The following is a 20,385-nucleotide window of genomic DNA, read 5'->3' as shown; positions in this document are numbered from 1 at the left end:
ATCCACTTTATAAGTATGCAATAAAAGTCTTTTCCTTTTGCATAGATCCAAACACAGTTCCTTGCTCAAAACCCTATATATTGGTTTCCTGTGGTCTTCAGCCACCCTTGCTGAATGGTACTGAAGGCCTTCCACAGTCTGGCTCTAGTCCCACCTTACCAAGCAATCTCATTTCACCATGACTTGGGTTGAATTGAACTATTCTTCTCCCAAATTCAACCTCTGTTGACTGACCTCCATGCCTTACTTAGGCTAATCCTTATGCCTGCACTGCCCTCTCTTCAATACCTCTGCCCAAGGATATCCCATCCATTCATTAGTCATTCCAAGTTCTGTCTCTTCTATGAAAGCTCCCCTTACTCCTTCCCCAAACTCAGACCTCACAAAGCTCTTCTCCTATCTACTCATCATGTATTATTTCATGGTAGGGTTACCATAGTGTTCTGACTCTAGGCTTGAACAAAACCTAAATCTGACCTCTGTAATAACCATTTTTCCCTGTCTATAACCTATGTATTATCCTTTCTAAAAGCCCCTAATTTAGTGATGGGCTCTATATTTGGGGGTAGCCAAACCAATATGGATAGTAATAATAACTAACGTATTGTGCTTGAAGTTTTGTAAAGCATTTGACATCCATGAGCTATCTCATTTGCTACAGGTATTATCACTTTTTTACAGATGAAGTAACTGAGGCCCAGGGAGGCTGTGACTTTGCTTTGGGTCACTTAATTAGGAGGGTGAAACAAGTTAAAAAAGTTGGAGGAAGTTTAGTCAGGAGAGGAAAAGGTGAACAAAGAGAGAGGCATGATTGGCAACCTGAAATATTCAAAAAACTATCAAAAGACAAAATCATCTACTCAGTGGATACTTTTTCCTTGATTTTTTGAGATAGAGTTTGGTAGCACCAATTGTTGAAAGCTGTATGACAACAAACATTGGGTCCTCCTAAGGAAGAACAAGTATTTGGAGCTGTCCAACAATGGAATCAAAGTCACTTGAGGATAAAGCTCACCATCACCATCTGGGACCAGATGACCCACATAGGTAAGTACATTGTAGGAACACTGAGGTTACACTACATGACTTCCTTTTTAACTTTTAAAACTCTTTACCTCCTGTCTTAGAATTGATCCTAAGGATTGGGTCCAAGGCAGAAGAGCAGTAAGGACTAGGCAATAGGAATGAAGTGACTTGCCCAGGGTCACCCAGACAGAAAGTGCCCAATGCCACGTCTCATCTCCAAGCCCGGCTCTCTACCCACAGCGCCACCTAGCTGCCCCTTTTATACTAGATGACTTCTAAGGTCACTTCCAATTATAAGAGTATATGCTCCCCATGGCTTGCTGAGAGAGCAGGAATTGTTTTAGCCTTTCTTTGTAGCTCCAGCTCTTATATCTGGCCCGGCTGCAGATAAACACTTGTTGACTCGAAGTGTTTTTGTCCTAATGGAGAATGTTAATCTCTAACGAGGGGGAGGGAGCGGGGCGATTGCCTTCCCAGGTAAGGCAGAGGAGGGTGAATGGAGGCGGGGAAGTAAAGGGAAGAAGCATTTGTTACTCATCCACGGGCACTGCCTTAAGCATCAAGCATCCAAAGGCAAGATTTTCGTTCCTGCCCTCGAGGAACTCCCAGTCTAAAGGGGATGGTGTGCGGTCTCCCGTAATCCATAGAATACAGGATAAACTGCAGAATCAACAAACGGAGTGCACTAGCTTTGGCGGAGGAAGAGGCAGTCAATCTCAAACAGCCAGCAGAGCTGTCAGGTTTTCTCTTTGATGGGAGAAGTAATAGGGAGCCACGGGAGGTCCTTGAACCCCTAGGGGGTGTAGGAGGGAGGACTGAAGTGGTCCTCTAGGAGGATCTAGAGTCCACAGGGGGCCTGGACAGAGGTGTCTCCTGGTGGGAGAAGAGGGCGCTTCTGGAGGGGGCGGTCATCGCCCAGCCAGGACCATAAGCAAACCTCAGCTCCAAAGCACAGCATAAGCCGCTCCCATGGCAACGGAACCGCCCCGCCCCCCGCACGTGTTCACGTGCCGCGAACCCTACTCCCCCGGGGGCGTGGCTTCCGCGAGAACTGTTGACGGACTGGGATGGCGGCGGAAACTAGGAGGAGAGCGTGTGCCGCAGAGCCTCGAAGGAGTCGAGCGGGTCCCTGCCTACCAAGTCACTTAGGCCTGCGGGGCCGTCCGACCACTGCCCTAAGGCCGGAAATGGTCTGCTTGAAGGCACGTGGGGTTGCCAAGCGGTCTTCACGTGACTGGGCGGGGCTGGGGAATCCCTGCAGCCAATGGTGGACCGAGGGGGCGGTGCCTATGACGCTCCAGGGGCCTATCAGGGAAAGGAGGAGGGGCGTGCGGACGGGGGAGGAGAGAAGAGGGCAGGCCCGGGGGGGAGGGGGGTGTGGAAAGTGCTGCCGGGCCCCGCCCCGTCTCCTGAAGCCGCCGAGCATCCACGGCCGCATCCACGGCCGCCGCCGCCGCAGTGGGCGATCGGGCGCGTTGAGCGCAGGGCTACGCTCCACCACTGGCTGGAAGGTGAGGGGCTGGAAGCCAGCGAGAGCGGGGGTGCTGACGGAGCAAGGGAGGTCGGGTGGGTGGGGGCTGCTGCTGGCTTCCTGCAGCCTGCATCTCTCAGGGCCGGGCCGTGGACGCGGGAGCGCGCGGGGGGCCCCCTTCAACCTCGCTCCAGGTAGCAAGGATGAGGGATGAGGGGAGCCAGCGCGCTCTCCGGCGTTGGCACTTCGGGGCCTGCGCGCCCCCGGGCGGGGGGTCGTGCAAATGGGGGGAGGGGAAAAGTGCTCCGGGCAGCAGTGGGGGGTGTTGCAAGCTCTGGGTTGGGGGTGGGGTGGGGAAACCTTCGGGCATACGGGGGAAGGATAGCGCACCCCAAGTTGGGTAAAGAGAGGAGACAGAGCGCCGCCCTAAGCCCCGGAGGTGGGGATACTGCACGCCCTGGGCTGGGGGAGAGCAGCTCACACTTGGGGGAGGGGCAGAGCGCTCCCCGGGTTGGGGAAGAGAGAGGAGACTGCGCGCCCTAGGTTTGGGGAGCCGGCATGGGGAAGGCCGTAGCCACTGCAGGTGCGTCAAGAGTCGGGGTGTGGGCCCCCGCCCTGCTCGGGATGGAAAAGTTTGAGCAGTCTGAAAGGGGGGGGTGGGGCGGGGCCGGGCCACCGGAGCCCCACCTCACCCCTTCCCACCACTCCATTCCCCTGGCCCAGTTCCCGAAGCAGCAGGACCACCGCCCCGACCCACCATGGCTGATGAGATCGATTTCACCACCGGGGACGCGGGGGCTTCCAGCACGTACCCGATGCAGTGCTCGGCCCTGCGCAAGAACGGCTTCGTGGTACTCAAGGGCCGGCCCTGCAAGATCGTGGAAATGTCAACTTCTAAGACGGGCAAGCATGGCCATGCCAAGGTGACCCGCCGCACCCGGCCCCTCTCGTCCAAACCCCAGCCGAGCCCCGGACCGCCCCGATGCCGGGTGCAGGATGGAGCTTGGGCTAAGGACACTGCGGTCAGGGAGGATCAGGGATGGGGGACCCCGAAGCTCCAGCCTCTACCTAGGTGGCCCTTTGTCCGAAGCCTGCGCACGGAGGAGTCAGGGGACTGTTACTGGTGGAGGCTGGAGGGATACCGAAGGAAGAAACAGCCCCCTCCCGCCCACCCAGAGAGTGCAAAGCAGTCTTCTCTGTCCGAGCCTGGAAGGCCCCTCCCCTCCAATGAGGGGCTGCAAAGGCAGTCCCAAACTTGGGATTCTGGTCCATCTGCCACTCGCACAGCTAATCTGCCCTCCAGAAAGAGTCAGTGATAACTCCCAAAGCACAAGTGTGACCTTGGCACTTCCGTGCTCCCCAAACACCGGAGGCTTCCCCCCAGGGCCTCCTTTACCTCCTGGCCCCCACCTACCTTTGGAGCTTTGTCCTGCATTACTTTCCTTGTGGTAGTCTTGAGGCCAAACAGCTTTCTTGCTATGCTCGCATAACATTCCGTCTCCCAGCACTTTACACAGTCTGCCCCAACCTTCCCTGGCCCCCTGGGCTCCCTTGGGCTTGGTTTCACCATCTCTGAAGCTTCAGAGTAAAGCTTAGAAGCCATTTCGCAGCTAAGGCCTTCTCTTATTTCCTCCTCCCCCGGAGCTCAGGGTCGGCAAGAGAAATGGGGCTCTTCATTTATTTCTTAAAGAAGACAACATATCTCCTCTTTAAGAGAGGAGAACTTCAAACAGTAAAATGGATATTTTGCTCTTGGCATAAATTATGTGTTGCTTGGCAAAAATTTAACAGGCTTCCCATTATGTGTTAGGTTCACCTGGTTGGAATTGATATTTTCACGGGCAAAAAATATGAAGATATTTGTCCCTCTACTCACAACATGGATGTTCCAAATATCAAGAGAAATGATTATCAAGTAAGTTAATTCAGATTTTTTTTCTGTTAAATGTATACATGATTTGTTACAAGTTACATGAATAAGCCCAGGATTTTCATTTATCTCTTGCTTCTAAACAGGAAGAAAGAAATGTAAGAAAAATATCTACCTTAGATACTGGAAGGAGAGAGGGAAAGTTATTTTCATTTTTTAGTAGTAGAGTTAATGTTGGGTATTTTTAAAAATTACTTTCGGTTTTTAAAAAGTTGAATTGTCACTTTGAAACACTATTTCAGTGGTCTACAGAACAAGAGATGACTTGTACATTCAGTGGTTTCTTCAAGTGAATGGGTCCAAAGTTTCTTCAAGTTAATGAAACTACTGCTTAATAAACTTACTACCAAAAGTCCAAATTTCATAGTACAAGATGCCTCCCCTCCACTTGTTTTATTTTTGATTTGGTTGGTTAATCACAAGTGTGAAACTTCAAGTAGCTCTTGTAGTGGGTCCGGCCCAATCTGGAGTAAGTTTCATCCTTCTCCCAGCAAAGGGTGTGTATTAACACAAATGGATAGCAATCCTGGAATGTTTTATGCTTTTTTGTTCAGTCATTTTTCATGTTTTTCAATCATGTCTAACTCTTCATGACATTTTTTGGGGTTTTCTTGGCAAAGATACTGGAGTAGTTTGTCATTTCCTACTTAGCTAGGTGGAAAAATACATTAGACACTTATAAAATATAAGGTTGGAAGAAATAGTCACTGAAAACCTGTAGGTACAAAAATATTTATAGCAATTCTTTGAAGTGACAAAAAATTGGAAACTGAGGCAAGAAGCCTGTCTATTAGCTGGGGAACAGCTGAGTCAGTTATGGCATATGAATGTGAATGGAATACTATGATGCTCTAAGAAATTGTAAAGAGAATGGTTTCAGAAAAATCTGCAAATATAAATGAATGCAAAATTAAAAAAAAATTAAATGAGCAGAACTAGAACATTGCATACAGTGACACTAGTATTGTAAAGAGTCAATTGTGAAGAACTTAGCTATTCAGACCAATATGAAAACCCACAGCAATTCTAACACTCATGATGAAACATGCTATTCACCTCCAGAGAGAAATCTGATGGATTCAGTGCAGATAGAAGCACACTTTCCCTCCCTCTTTCTTGTTTTCTTTTCCTTTAGGAATATGACTAATGATGGAATGTTGTCTATAGCTTTATATGTATAAGGATATTATAATTCTTGCCTTCTCCATGGATGGGGGAAGGGGGAAAGGGAGAGAATTTGAAACTGAAATAAAAAATAAAATGAAGTTTTAAAAAAGGAAGAAGTTAAACAACACATTGTCCTAAAACATGTAAAGACCAGATCATTCATACTGTCATTTTTTGATAAAAATGTCTTTAAAAAAAACTGTCTGAATGAGAGGGGATGAAGATAACTTAAGAGCATCATATAATTTGATTCTTCTCACACTTTTCTCTGACCATATTGTGACCTGTAAACAGTTATGCTCTTGGCTTTTAATTCCAATTGCACACTTAATTCTAATACTTATTTAAAATGTTTCCTCCATTGGGAAATAATAAGGGCCAAATGTAACTGAAGTAAAAAGATTCATAATTGGTCAAGTTACTCTCAAAGTAGTCTTTTTTCAACCCATGCTTTTCTAGGTAGTTTAAATATCACATGTGGTAAGATAGATATCATTTCATTTTCACATTTGTGTATAGCAAGGGGAGGTAGGAAAGCAAGAATGCTGATTACATTGCACAGAGGGAAATTTGAATTCATATTGTTAGATTCACTGACCACCACTTCAAACGTTGTGATTATTATATCTTTCCAGGGTGATCATATACACAATTATATTTAGTGTGACAAGTACACAATCTAGAAAAGAATACTAAAAGTGGAAAAAAGATTATTTTCTTTAACACAGATTTCATTGAGTCATTCATCTCTCTGATTCACCCCTAAAGGGTGATGATTATTGTGTGTACCTTTTGCTTTTCTTTTAAATCAAGTCAGTTCAACAGATTTCTAAGCTACTGTGAGAGGAGAGAGAACTGTGCTAGGTTTGGGGAGACATAAATTTAGACTACATTTGGTCCCATTAGACAGAGAAAGGGCTACCCAAGGGGGAGAAGGAGATTAGGTCCAGCCACAGGTAGAGATGACACTAATGCCTAATAACAAGAGTCTATGTTGGTTTGTTAGAGTGGAATGAAACAAAAGACGAGAATGGGGGAACAGGTAAGAAAGTTTTTATTAAGGAAGTAACCTTGGAAATCAAGCTTTAAAGGGCAGATGGGCATTTTGGTTGTTAAATTATTTGCTGCAAAGGTTGGATAGAAAGTAGCATTAGTCCTGGCTTCTAGTAATATAGTGAATCACTGAGTAGGAAGACCAAAGAATAACCTAGTTTGGTGTACTGGTTGTGTTAGTGTATATTGTTAAGACAGGAAAGAACACCCATTTCCATGTTACTTTATACCCATTCTGTGTCTAAAAGGAAGACTGATCTTTAGAGATCCTTCTGCTACACTATTGTCTTTATTAACCCTGTCCTTAACGTTTACATATGAAGTCCTTGAAACTACTCAGTTGGAAAAATCAGCCCTAGTGAAATGAGAATGAGGAATCTTGTTCTTTCTTTGCCTTCCTGTTGAAGCCTACAAAATTCTAAAAGCCCCTTGTTACAGGATTGCATTTTGTATCTAATTTATCATTCCTTCAGTGTTAAGCAAGGACTTTTGTGTGTGGGTATGTTTCATAGTATTGTTGATTTAACTATCTTTATATTCTCTGTAAAGTAAAAAATATCTATCCATCTGTAATTAAAAAGTAGACACTCTTCTTATAAATTCCTTTGTCTGTTCTCCCTTCGGAGAGGCTCAGAACTTCCGTGGGAAGGGAATGCTAGTTGCTATTAATTTTATTTTTAAGAAGATTTTACTGATATATTTTGTTTTTACATCGCAGACATATCCCTCTGTATCCTCATTTCTCTTCCCAGAAAGTCATTAGTTATAACAAGGTGTTTTTTTTTTTAAAGAGAAAGAAAAGATGAAGAAAAAAGCCATTTTAAACAAAAAAATTTAAACAAACAAAAAAAACACATTTGGCTTCTAGAAAAAGTCTATTCTCAGCATATACTACACCTATAGATCCCCAACTCTGCAAAGAAGCAGAGAAAAATATTATCCCATAACTCTTTGGGGAGCTAGGTTGTCATAATTTCACAAAATTTGGTTTCAGGCATTTTGATGTTCTTTCTCTTGATGTTAAGTTAGTCATGTATTGTTTTCTGACTCTTCTTGCTTCAGTTTATATCCTCTTGTCTAAGGCTTCCTCTATTCCTCATGTTCATTGTTTCTTATAGCGCAGTTAACATTTTATTACATTCCGAAACCACAGTTTATCTCCACTCCACCATTGATAGGCGACTACTTTCTTTTCAGTTTTTTACTATCACAAAAAGTGTTGCTGTAAATATTTTGGTGCAAATAGAACCTTCTTTTTTGTCAGGAACCTCTTCCTTGTTCTTGTAGGATCTCTGGGTCAAAAGATATGAACAGTTTAGTCACTTTAGAAATACATATTACAGTGTATTAGTGTTATCTCTCACTAGTGTACCTCAACTCCTCAAACCCTTGATTATGTTCTTTTTTGCTATCTTCAGCAATTCATCAGAGGTAAGGTAAAACCTCAGGATTGTTCAAATTTGCATTTCTCTCATTAGTTATTTGGGACATCTGTGTGAATACATACACATATGTATGTATTTATATATGCATATATGTTTTTATAAATTATATTTATGTCTACAAAATTCTTTTACTATTTGTTAATAACTTTTTAATTCTTGTAATTGAGTTTTTTGTTATCCTTTATAATTACTTATATCCTTTATTTGACTAAGAATTCACTCCATAGGTGTGAAAGGTTTATGATCTTTTGTTTCTAATCATTTAATTGTTTGATAGACCGTTTCAAATTTATTAGAGAATATGCCATATAACATATTGACCTGAGGGTAATTTCTACCGGATTGCTATCTAATTTTTTAGGCTTATCCAATAGATTGTTGAGTTCAATTATATATGATTCCTCCTTGTCTAATTTGCTTCGATGATGTACTTTTCTATTTTTTAAAGATGTCACAAGGTTTTGGTGATTTCTGCTTTATGTTATTGCTCATGATCTGGAAGTACTGTTCTCTCCCTTCATTGCTATCTTTTTTCCCCATTACATTCCTTGATATTCCAGAGCTTTTGTTCCTCCCAGACGAATTATGTTATTATTTTCTCTAGTTCTGTGAAGTAGCCCTCTGGTATTTTGATTAATTAATTGTTTAATGGAAGGGAGCTCTTCTACCTTCCATTAGGGGTCAGAGCTAGCATGAAGAGAATTGCTAATTGCTATGGATTTTCTGCAATGTTGAAATGATACGGAATATATTCAAGCCTAAGAACTGTCACTGTGACCTTGAACAAGTTATTTAATCTGTATGAGTCTTCATCTGAATTGAGCATAGTGAGCTCGTCCTCTCCACGCCCAGCATCCTTTGCTCTTACCATTAAAGTTGCCTGTGATCCATTGAATAGTGTTATCTCATATGCCAAGTAGGATCAACAGATATGATGTGCCAAATAGATTTTTTTTAAATAATCAGGTACTTTCTGTCTTATAATTGATACTAAGTAGTTTGATTCTAAGACAGAAAATTAAGAGCTAGGCAAATCTTGTTAAATGACTGGTTACGGGTCACACAGCTAAGACATGTCTGAGGTCAGATTTGAACCCAGTCCCCCTGATTCCAGGCCTGGTGCTCTATCCACTGTGTTAGTTACTCCTAGCAGTGTCATTTTTGTAATGTGTTCCTATTTGTGCCGGGGGGTTTCTTGTGTGTTTCCAAACTTCATTGTTAAAGTTTTGGGCTTGTTTTTTTTAATCACTGTGATTGAATTATGCTCTAGATTAGTCTTTCTCAGACCTTGAAACCTAACCTGATGCCATCTTATGTGCGTATCATCTGGGTTTAGGAATGTGCACCTGGAATGGGAACAGGGTAGAAACAGAAACAAAGGGATTCACTTTAACTATGTGGAGTGGTTCTTTGTTAGAGAAGGTTCTTGATGGATTCGTGGTCAAAAAGGCCTCAAAGTCAGTCATCTTGCTATGCTCCAAGGGTTAGTTGTGTAAATCTTTCATTTGATCAGGCTCCAGGAAAACTGACTCAAACCCACAAGGGGACTGTTTTGTATCAGAAAGGTAAATTAATAGTTCAAAAAGCCAATTTAAGACTTCACAGTGGAAAATAGCACTTTCTAATAAGGACATGTACTTAAGAAACTACGGTTTGGTGCCTGGTGGATAAGATTTCAAAGGAGGAACACCTAGTAAGAGTTTTGACACTCCCCCTCCCAGTGCTTCAGACATTCCTCCCCTTTCCCATCAGAGACACTGGCCACAATGCTGTCTCCACAATTCTTCCTTATCCTTTGTATTCTTCCGATTACATTGAGAAAAGAAACTCTTGTAGAAACAGGTGTTTTCTTCTACAGTGTTTCTATAAAATACTTTATAACTCTGCTGCCAATAGCCACCTCCCAAATGTGATTTCTTTTCTCCTTCAATTCCAAGACCTGCTTTTGTAGCTTGTTGTGCCATCTGGCCCTGAGCATCCTTAAAGTCTTTACCAGAATAAAGCAGCCAGCATGGGTGACTTCCAGAGCAGCCATGCCATGTCATTGAGTTTGGCTTTTAACATTACTCCACGAGCAGTTAAAAGGTGTGTCAGGCACCCCCTTGTAGGTCACTGTGGAAGCTCCATATTGCTCTCTTTTAAAAACGGCCGGTTTTTATTGCAAAAGGGGAAGAGGTAGCAGCTTAGAGGCCACTATTTGGGGGTGGGCTATACTGCACTGAGTATACCACTCACTGGGGTAAATCATGCTCTCTGACACCAGAGGAGGAGCTGGGCTTCTCACCAGAGACTGCTTTCCTTCACTGGGTTAGTCTGCTGGCTCAGCTGTTTCTTGTGGAGTCCAGGCTCTTGACTAAAATTTAGAGTTGCCAGTGGTAATATGGAACTATAAATGATTAAACGATGTCCTTGGCCAGGCTTATAGCTTTGGCCTCTTTTTCTTAACAATTTAAGAACTAAAAGAAGGAAGAATTTGAGGGATTGGTATCATTTTCCCCTTAGAAGTAATCAAAGTGCCCCCTTGTTTATTCCAGTTGATATGCATTCAGGATGGTTACCTATCCCTGCTGACAGAAACTGGTGAAGTTCGTGAGGATCTAAAGGTACCAGAAGGTGAATTGGGCAAAGAAATTGAAGGAAAATACAATGCTGGTGAAGATGTGCAGGTAAGGATTAATGGAGTCGTATTTTTCTGAGATTTTTAAAGTTTGGTTTCTTTAAAGGCAATTCTTTCATCGCTTCTCGGCCTTTTGGCTAAGATCAAGTGTAGTAAAGTCAATTCTTTCCAGTCAAACACTGTATGGCTTTGTACGAGTTTATATGTTCTTGGTTTATTTATACTAAACAAGGCTTTTAATCCTCAGTAACCGAAAGCCCACCCCAGAAGTCTTTCTCAGCTGTCTCTTTGTTGTATGACACCCTAGTTCCTCTGCCAAGGCGGGACATACTCATGCTGGTCCTGCACAGAAATGACCTCTGGCCTAGGCCCATCAGTGGCCTTGAAGACCTGAATCAGACTATTCTGGCTGAAATCAGAGTGATTCTTCATTAGAAGGCAGGTTGGCCACCAAGGGACAAAAATTTTGGCCCCAGTACATTAGGACGACTGTGTCCGGGGATGCCGAGATGAAAAAGTTTTGAAGTACACTTTGATACCATGTGGTTGTAAAGCTTAATTTTTCTTTCTCAAAATTTTGATTATTTTTGCTGAAAACTAAATGGATCTCTGGAAAAACAAGTCAATCTCTTTAGGAACTGGCTGGTTGTTGGTGTTCCCTAATTCAAGTACATTTTACCAGGAAACTTTTAAAAACTGGATAGTTGCTGGCAAATACAAAACACATTTTGGAGCTTTGTATATCTTCAGCAGGTTTTAGGAACTGGAAAAGAACATGCTTGCAGCATCGAGATGGCTGGTACTCCCCTGAATTTAGTCTCAAGTATCAAGATTTAGAGCTGGAAGGGACCAGCTAACGTGAAAATGAGACGTGCTCCTTCTCCCTTTCCAGTTGAGGATCTTGAGCTCTCAAAAGTAGAGCGACTTTTGCCAACTTCTCCCTCAAAGTAGCTGACAGGTCCTTGTGCCCACTCCCCACTTTGAATCAGCTCTTACACGCAAAAGCTTGGGACTACTTGGAAACTTATGGAAGGAAAACACTATTGCTCCAGCTTACTTCTCAGAAGCTGGTTCTCAGATGGTGGAAATGATTGATTCCCCAACTTGTGATTTGCCAAATATTCTCAGGCTGCTTTTGTAGGTGATGATTACAGAGGCTCGTAATTCTTTTCCAAATTATAACCTGTCTGTGTTCTTGTCCTTCCAGGTTTCTGTCATGTGTGCAATGAGTGAAGAATATGCTGTAGCCATAAAGCCCTGCAAATAAACAGAACCCTCAGGCTCGAGCAAAATGCTTAGGTCTGGCTAAACCACAAGGCTTCGCTTTGGTTCTTACTGTCACCAAAGCTCTGGCCTTCCTTCACAAGCAACCTCATATCCCCCCCCCTTTTTTTTTGGTTAGTTTTTTCAGAATAGTGCTGGATTCTAGATTAGTTTTGAAGACAACTGGCAATTTTTAAAAAATCACTTAGATTTGTAGTTCTCTATGTATTTTGTAGATTTGTTTCCTTCAACATTCCTAATAGCTGTTAGTTTAGGGGTCCAAGAAACTTGAAAAGACTCTTTTCAGCAGGCAGAGTATAATTTGCTTGAGCAAAAGCTTAAGTTTGACAGGAGATAAACCTGGGTTTTAAGTGGAATAATGTAGTGTTGAAATAGCAGATGTTGGTAAGATTAATGCAGCGTAATTCTGGGCTTATTAACTTAAAATAGAAAGTCTTACAGAATGGAATAATCACAGCTTAGAATCATGTGTGCCAAGCACAATTCTTAAAAGACTAAAAAATTACAGTGATCCAAAATTGCCAGTTGCCTTTCAAAAGTTCTAATGGCCATGTGCAACTAACTGTATTACCTCTGTTATACTATTTTTTGCCAACTTTTTGGCATACTTATAATCTTAACTCTACTGTGTCAAAGCCCTGCTTATGGTCAAGAAGGGACATTCAGAATGCTGGGTGAATGTTACAAAGCTGGGTTATAAAATGGGGGCGGAGGGAGTAGTTAAAGCTGGAGATTTTCACACGAGGCCTTTGTCTTCAGACTGAAAATTAGAAAAATGCCATTATAGTTGGCTTTTTCTTTTAGCTCTCTTTTTCTGGAAATATAGTTCAAAGGAGCAACTAGCTCCCTAAGATAATGTTTGCAAAACTCATGCAGTAAGTAAATGCTTGGCTTCTAACTGAATTTCAACCACTTAAAACAATATTTGGCATTGAAACTTTTGTCAAACAAAATGCCAGAACTTGTTTTAAACTTAATATGAAAAAAATTGATTGTCTTCTGCTACTGATGTTTTACATAGTAGATCAAATGTAGATATATGTATTTTTGTGTGTACTTTTTTTTAAGCAATTACAGTATATATGTTCTGGTTTGCTTGCATCTGCCACTTACATAGCAACCTTTTTTTGGCTGACTATTGTGTGATTTAATTCAGTAACAGGTCAAAAACCTAACTAGGAAAGAGCTATAGGACTAGGGAAATGATTTAGCTGAAGGTAGGATTGATTAACTTGTGCCACATTTCTTTAGTCTAGTTTGGTTTAGTCTTTTGGAACCTTTGGAGCCTCTTTTTAGAGGTGGGGGCAGAGGGAGGCCAGGAGAATGACATTCATGAACCAGTTGTGAAACAGTTCATTTTAAAGACAGATTCTGTCACTTCTGTATCCTTGTTCTGTCCTCACTCTCTTCCCTACTCCCCAAAACCTTGTTTTGAGCATCTTCAAAGGCTCTGTGCTGCTGCTTCATCTGACTAGAGAAACTGGGGAATAGCAAAAAGGTCAATCGGCATTAGAAGATTCTCTTTCAGATGTAGTTTTCCAAATTACTAGAGGCAAGTCATTTGTGTGTGTACTTGCTTCGTCTTGTATACTTTACAGTATCCTTACCTGCCCATCCATTTCAGGACAGAGCAAGCAGAAAGTTAGCAAGCGCAGAGAAGGAACCTGGACAGCCGCAAAGGGATCTTGTACCTTGAGGTCAAAATCAAGTGTGAACTTCGACTCTGTTTCCTAGCTAAGGCACAGAGAAGGGCTGCTGCTTCATTTTTCCTGGCGTTCTGTCTTCAGCGCCCACTCCCTGCTTCTGGCTCCAACATTCTTACTTTTCTGCTAGTTTGCATGGAGGTTCTCTGTAGGGGAAACTGATAAGTGACCAAACATGCTCAGTCCACCGGCAAGTCCATCAGAATCCAAGTTGAAAATAACTAGTTTAGCACAAATTCAGAGCCGGCATGCCCTAGGTTTCTCTGACATGTTAAACTTCACATACGTATTTCTAAGTGCAGTATAAGGGTGGAAACATCACACCCCCTGTATTCCTATCTTAGTAGCTTGACTGGCAAAAGCTATATTTATGCAGCTAATATTTAGTTTTTAACATACTCTTTCCTTGAAGTATTCTCTATAAAGTAGAACTACTTTTTACTGTTTTATGTACAATTAATGTGTAGCTATTTTGAAGGACCATCCATTTCCATATATCCCTTGATAGAGAAGAGACTAAAGCAAGTATTTCATTAGTTAGTAAAATGGCCACTGTTTGAAAGAGGGCGAGAACCATGCATTTTTAACTTCAAGAACAGAAATGACCTCTTTGAAACAAGAAATGCTGATGATAGGAATTCTTCATTCTTCTTAGTATTTTTGCACTATTGGCAGCATGTGGTTAAAAATCTTGTTTTCCCATGTGCAGAATATCAAATGCCAGGTTAGCAGTTTACACAGTGTGTGGTATAGCCTGTGCATCTCCACGTATTCCATCAATTTACGTTGCAGTATTAACCAGTGAGTTCTGAAAATTTAATGTTTCCTCATTTAGCAAACCAGTTGACAACTTTTTTACTCATACTTTATTATTTGCTTTACGTTTTTTATAAGGTTACGTATGAAGCAGTTGAAATCATTGCTATCCAAATGTAGCATTTGCGTCATAAACATATTGTGATTCCTCTCGAGCCATCAGTCAAAATCAAGATTGTTACTAACACAACGTTTAACATTTCTTTCATTGGTAGCACTAATTTTTAAACGAACACTCTACACCCCCCCCCAGTACTGTGGCCAGGGCACAATGCTGATAAGCTTTCCTAGATGCTGCAATAAAGCAAACGAGTAGGCTATAAAGTTATTCTGAAAGTTTCCATTTTATGGCATTAAATATGTATGACTTTTCACACATATGGAGCCTTACGTGTTTTTGTTCTTTTCAAAGTCTTTCCAACTCTCTCTAAAGTACTGTAGTCTGGTAGTGCCTCAAATGTTGGTAAATTTTCCTTTATAGCCTTTCCAGTGCTTGTCAATGTTCTTGGTCTTAGATGGTTTCTCAACTGGAATATTTCTAGTTTGAGCTTCTTTGGAGTGTGTTGTTCTCAGGGCTCTTTTTGCTAAGTTCATATTAGCTGAGATTTCATTTTTTTATAATAACCGAAAAGACATTGCAGAATTTCCCTAAATCAAAACCCCTTCTGCTTGCTCATGGTGTGACATAAGTATCTGACCTTGGCAGGCTGTCGGCTTCATTCCAAAATAGAAAGGAAGATGGCGGCAGTTGCTGTACTGGAGCCTCGCTTTTAAAGAGTATTTACTCTAGAATGGGATTCTATCTTGAACACTCTCCAAGGAAGTTTGCTCAGTAACAACGTTTCTAGAGCACTTAATTATGAGGGAAATCTGTAGTGTTGATTCCAAAGCTCTTGTGTTGAGTGATTTTGAGATTAGAGCTGTTGGATTGAGGAATGATGTATAATAAAAATGGCCTCTAGATTCAGCTTGTTCTTCTGAGGATAAGCAAGATTATAGCCTTATCCTGAAGTTCTTTTAGGGGATACTTATATCCTATCAAGGCAAATTTAAGTGCCTCAAAAATGTTGTGCTTTTCTACTGAGCACGTTTCCCATAGCTTGGAGGATGCCCCAGCTCTGGGCAGGGCGTGCAGCCACTGTAAGTGGCTGAAAAGAAGCACTGGTTTAGGAAACTGCATTTTCTCTGTTGGTGAGAGAAAGGCATTCCAAGTACTAGAAATGAAGGTTCTCTCACAATAAGTTCACAAAGCTTTGCTTTCATATTGGGGAGCTTAGGTCTCAGGCAGGTTTTTGAGGACATCACTGGAAATACCCCATGTGATGACTGCCTTGCCTTGTAAAGCTATTAGATTCATTCATGAATTCTCTTGTTAACAGCCATTTGGTGTTTGGGGCTGCAAAGAGTGGTTCTTTGGGGTGTGGTTACTAGCACCCTAAATGAGACTCACTCAGGTGAAGACGGAATACTTGTTATAAAACTGTAATAAGATAGTGTAGTGTTTGGGAATTATTCATTCCGTTTCATCATGTATTCATAAATTTAATTTACAGGGAGTCAGGGGGAGATAGATAATAGTTAAAATGACATTGAATAAATGCAGTGCCATTTTACTGGTAACACAGTTTGTCTTAAAAGAAATGAATCTTGGCCTTCAAACTGGATCCATCCGTGTGTTTTCGATATATTTTAAGATATTTTCAGTATCAAAATCATCAGGATGAAGATTATCATTGTGAATTTATTTTTCACCATAATTACAAATGTTAGTATTTTTGTTTAACTCACCAAAATTGTTGAAATCCTTTGAAATACAGGTGGTGAACTCATTAACTATCATTTTATATCTGTACTGTTGTTCCATTTTTACTTTTTTAAGTTGTAACAAGTAAAAATAAAGCAAAACTGAAGGTTTGTTCTCTTGGTGTATACTTTGTTTCTTCCTTATTTGCATGTACCTCCTGAATTTAAAACTGTTCAAACTAAGGGCTTGCTATAGAGATCAAAATGAAGTAATGCTTACATCATTGTCAAACAATAAAACTCAAGATCAGAACAAACATTCTTCATAGACTTCAAATGCCTGTTTTTACTTTCAAAGATATTCTAACATTTGTAAGTGAATCTACTGCAATGCACTCGGTGCTTTCAGAATCCTTGGGCTCTTTCCAGGCACGGCTCTGGTGCCACGACCAGCAGGACACCTTTCCAAGTGATCACATAGAAACGTAACCTATTTACACGTTCCCCAATTGCCTTGTGCAGAATAGACTTGCCAGGCCAGATCTCTGTAGAACATGACTGTCATTGAAAAAAGAAGGATGTTTTCTCCAGACGGTTTTTGCTGCAGCTGTGCAGTGGGCTTTAGTAACTTTTTCAATGCTTGGTAGAACATACATATACCCAAAAAGCGATATGATGTTATCTTGTAAGCTTCAAGCATTGCCTTTTTGATTTTTTTTTAAACCCTTACCTTCTGTCTTAGATAATCTCAGTTCTAAGGCAGAAGGGAGGAAAGGGCTGGCCAGTGAGGGCAAACCTTTTAGAGCCCAAGTGCCCAAACCACAACCCTCACACCACATGTCAGCTGCCCCTTTACTCCAGATAGAGGAGGGCTGCTGGGCAGAAGGGAGGGCGATGGGAGAAATGCCCTCGGGTGCATGTGGAGAGGGGGAGGGAGCAGCACCCTCCAACACACATGCCATAGGTTTGCCAACACAGGTAAGCAATGGGGGTAGAGTGACTTGCCTAGCATTGAGATAGCTAGATTTGAACCCAGGACCTCTTTTCTCCTGGCCTGATTTTCTATCCAGTGAGCGGCTTAGCTGCCCCCTCAAGCATATTCTTTAGCTTGAATATCATCTCCTGTCCAAAGGACGTGTTCCCATGTATTTTCTGAACTTTAGCAAAACAGCCTGTCAATCAGTTATATAGATAAATCATAAAGACTAAACAAAAATGCTGGTCTCTATATATTCAATCAATTTCCAATATTTGACAAAAGTGAACTTGTAAAAATGAAAATTGAAAATATCACTGTAGGAAAAAGTAAAATAGTTTTTAAATGCTTGTGTTTCACAAGAGAGAATGACAAATCAGCCCAGTTGTGCAGTGTATATTTCTAGATAAAAACCCTTCCTTGGTGAAAGGAAGGGCCAAGAGGAGAAGAATCATAAAAATAAGCGGCTTCTAAGAAAACTGGAAAGGGATTTAGTTCAAATATGAACTTAAGTGTCTTTATTGCCCAGTATCCCCAAAACCTAGTTAGAAGACTTAGGAAAGTAAAGAGGAATAAAAGGAAGCTACATTCTGAATCTTTGGATCTGGAGAGTTTTGGTAAGCCCTGAAATGAGCATTCTCCTCAAAGCTGTTGCTTTTTTGTTTATGAACTAAATGTGGTCTTTGGGGAGGAGAGTATGTCTCATTCTGGGGCTCTCTCCATGTCAACTTGTCACTTGCTTGACAGTGAGATAACAGGAGTAAATTCATGTTTGCAAAACAGTATAGTAATCTTAATCAGTTACACCATGTAATTCAGTTTTATGCAGGATTAGACTGCTAATATTTAAATATCTTTTGTGTATTAGATTATTTAAATTTGTTTCACATTTTGAAGCTAAGAAAATGGATTAGATAATTTGTAAAACTCAGAAAATCCAGTGTCTTTTGCATATTGACCATTAAAAAGTCATTTTTTCCAGGGGGGTTTTGCATTTGCTATCTGCTATTGTATTTTTTTATTTTAATAAATTTCCACATAAGTTTTCCAAAGTTGTATGGTCCAAATTGTCTCCCTCCCTTTTCTTCTTCCCCCTCTCAGAGCTGGAAAGCAATTCAATCTGGATTATACCTGTATTACCATACAAAACATTTCTATATTATTCATTTTTGTAAGTTAATTTTATAAAACCAAACACCCAAATTATACTCAAATAATCAAGTGATAAATCATATGTTTTTATCTGCATTCCTACTCCAACAGTTCTTTCTCTAGATGTGGATAGCATTCTTTTTCATAAGTTCCTCAGAATTGTCCTGAATCATATTGTTGATAGTAGCAAAGTCTATTACATTTGATCATTCCACAATATTGCTATTACTTTGTACATGTTTTCCTGGTTCTGCTTATTTCACTCTGCATCAGTTCATGTAGATTTTTCCAGCTCTTTCTGAAATCATACTGTTCATCATTCCTTATGACATAATAGTAACATCACCATTCCCCAACTGAGAGGCATCCCTTTAGTTTCCAATTCTTTGCCACCACAAAAGGAACAGCTATAAATATTTTTGTACAAACAGGACTTTTCCAATAATTTTTTTTAATCTCTTGGATACAGACCTAGTGGTGGTATTATTGGAGCAAATTGTTTCATAGCCCTATTTAAAATTACATTGTTTTATAGCCCTTTAAGCATAATTCCAAATTGCCCCCCAGAATGGTTGGATCAGTTGATACTACTTATTGCATTAGTGTCCCAATTTTGCCACATGCCCTCCAACATTTATAATTTTCCTTTACTGTCATATTGACCAATCTGATTGGTATGAGGTGGTACCTCAGAGTTGTTTTAATTTGCATTTCTCTAATCAAGAAGGATTCAGAATGTTTTTTCAAATAATTCTTGATAGTTTTTATTTCTTCATCTGAAAACTTCATATACTTTGACCGTTTATCAATTGGAGAATGACTTGTATTCTTATAAATTTGACTTAGTTCTTTTATATATTTGAGAAATGAGATCTTTATTAGAGAAATTCTATTTAAAAACAATTTTCCCAGTTTGTTATTTCTCTTCTAATCTTGGTTGCATTGGTTTTGTTTGTACAAAAACTTTAATCAAAATTATTCATTTATATCTTATAATGTTCTCTCTTGTTGGATCATATTTTCCCTTCTCCATAGATCTGACAGGTGAACTATTATTCTATGTTCTAATTTACTTATATCTACCTTATGTTTAAATCATATGCCCATTTTGACCTTATCATGGAATAGGGTGTGAGATGTTGATCTAAACCTAATTTTTGCCATACTGTTTTCCATTTTTCCCAGCAGTTTTTGTCAAATAATGAGTTATCTCAAAGGCTGAGACCTTTGGGTTGTGAACAAGGAATTTGCCAAAAAACAAGGGAAACCAAGTTGAAGAAAATGTTTCTGGAGGGGCAAATGGAACATTCAGGACTTGCAGGGGATGGGAGAGTTCCATGAAGATTCAAAAGGAAAACTTGGCCAGAGAGAGATTTTCTGGTCAGTCTTCGTATCTCAGACTCTGGGAATGAGCTGGATGAGAGAGCTACTCTTCTCAAACCCTTTTTGCCTGGCTGAGCTGAATGAAAGTTTCTTGCCCTAAACTGAAGACAACCTTGGGTTACAATTTCCCTTAGGGGAACTCAAGATCGTTTTTGATCCCACCATCAAAAGTGGCCAGAGGAAATAGTTAGCAGGGATCTCCCTATTTTTCCTCTACCCTCTCCCTTCCTTTCAAGAAAATAAATTAGGTAATTTTAAATTACAACAGAACTGTCTCAAAGTCTATTTGACCACATCGATCTCTACTTTTTGGGGGGGCCTTCTAGTTCCCAACTGTGCTAAAGAACACAAGGATAGAGCCACAGTCTCATCTTTGACTCCTGATTTTACCAGATTACTCCAGAGATCTCATGTAGTCTTAAGAAGAGCACACTTAGAAGATTGTAGAAGCCTTAAAATTCAAAGTGGCAAATTTCCTCATGAATGAATTATTTTGTAATAGGAGGGAGGATTTTCAATTCATCAAAAGAAGAAGGCTATGAGGGGTAGACTTACTTCTGGTCTGGACTGACTGACTTCATTATAGCTGCCCAGCTTAGTGGAGGAAAAAGGAAGATGT

The 20,385-nt window shown here is 40.8% G+C and overlaps 1 protein-coding gene and 1 pseudogene across 3 annotated transcripts; both read left to right on the top strand.

The window, feature by feature from the left end:
- Window positions 1-543: 543 nt before the first annotated feature.
- EIF5A2 (eukaryotic translation initiation factor 5A2) lies at window positions 544-20,016 on the top strand. Of its 3 annotated transcripts, XM_007502234.3 has the most exons (6): window positions 544-661; window positions 896-1,047; window positions 3,221-3,420; window positions 4,308-4,412; window positions 10,627-10,758; window positions 19,569-20,016. In XM_007502234.3, exons 2-6 carry the CDS (start codon window positions 1,035-1,037, stop codon window positions 19,722-19,724), a joined length of 606 nt encoding a protein of 201 aa, XP_007502296.1. In that variant the 5' UTR covers window positions 544-661; window positions 896-1,034; the 3' UTR covers window positions 19,725-20,016. The 3 variants fall into 3 exon arrangements, with proteins under 3 accessions (XP_007502296.1, XP_056663787.1, XP_016280774.1); XM_056807809.1 differs by lacking the exons at window positions 544-661; window positions 896-1,047 and adding an exon at window positions 2,355-2,537 and having other exon boundaries at window positions 19,569-20,013; XM_016425288.2 differs by lacking the exons at window positions 544-661; window positions 896-1,047; window positions 19,569-20,016 and adding exons at window positions 2,358-2,537; window positions 11,917-16,426.
- On the top strand, window positions 10,827-10,975 carry LOC130456015 (U2 spliceosomal RNA; annotated as a pseudogene).
- Window positions 20,017-20,385: the final 369 nt, after the last annotated feature.

The sequence above is a fragment of the Monodelphis domestica genome, chromosome 8 (genome assembly GCF_027887165.1).
Source record: "Monodelphis domestica isolate mMonDom1 chromosome 8, mMonDom1.pri, whole genome shotgun sequence".
NCBI lineage: Eukaryota > Metazoa > Chordata > Mammalia > Didelphimorphia > Didelphidae > Monodelphis > Monodelphis domestica.
The sequence above is the reverse complement of the archived record's forward strand: the minus strand, read 5'-3'. Positions and strand labels throughout refer to the sequence as shown.

Excerpts from the sequence above, each read along its gene's own strand:
- EIF5A2 (XM_007502234.3), top strand. Across the intron at positions 3,421-4,307 it reads GCAAGCATGGCCATGCCAAG|GTTCACCTGGTTGGAATTGA; the intron begins GTGACCCGCCGC and ends ATTATGTGTTAG. Across the intron at positions 10,759-19,568 it reads ATGCTGGTGAAGATGTGCAG|CAGTTTTTGTCAAATAATGA; the intron begins GTAAGGATTAAT and ends CATTTTTCCCAG.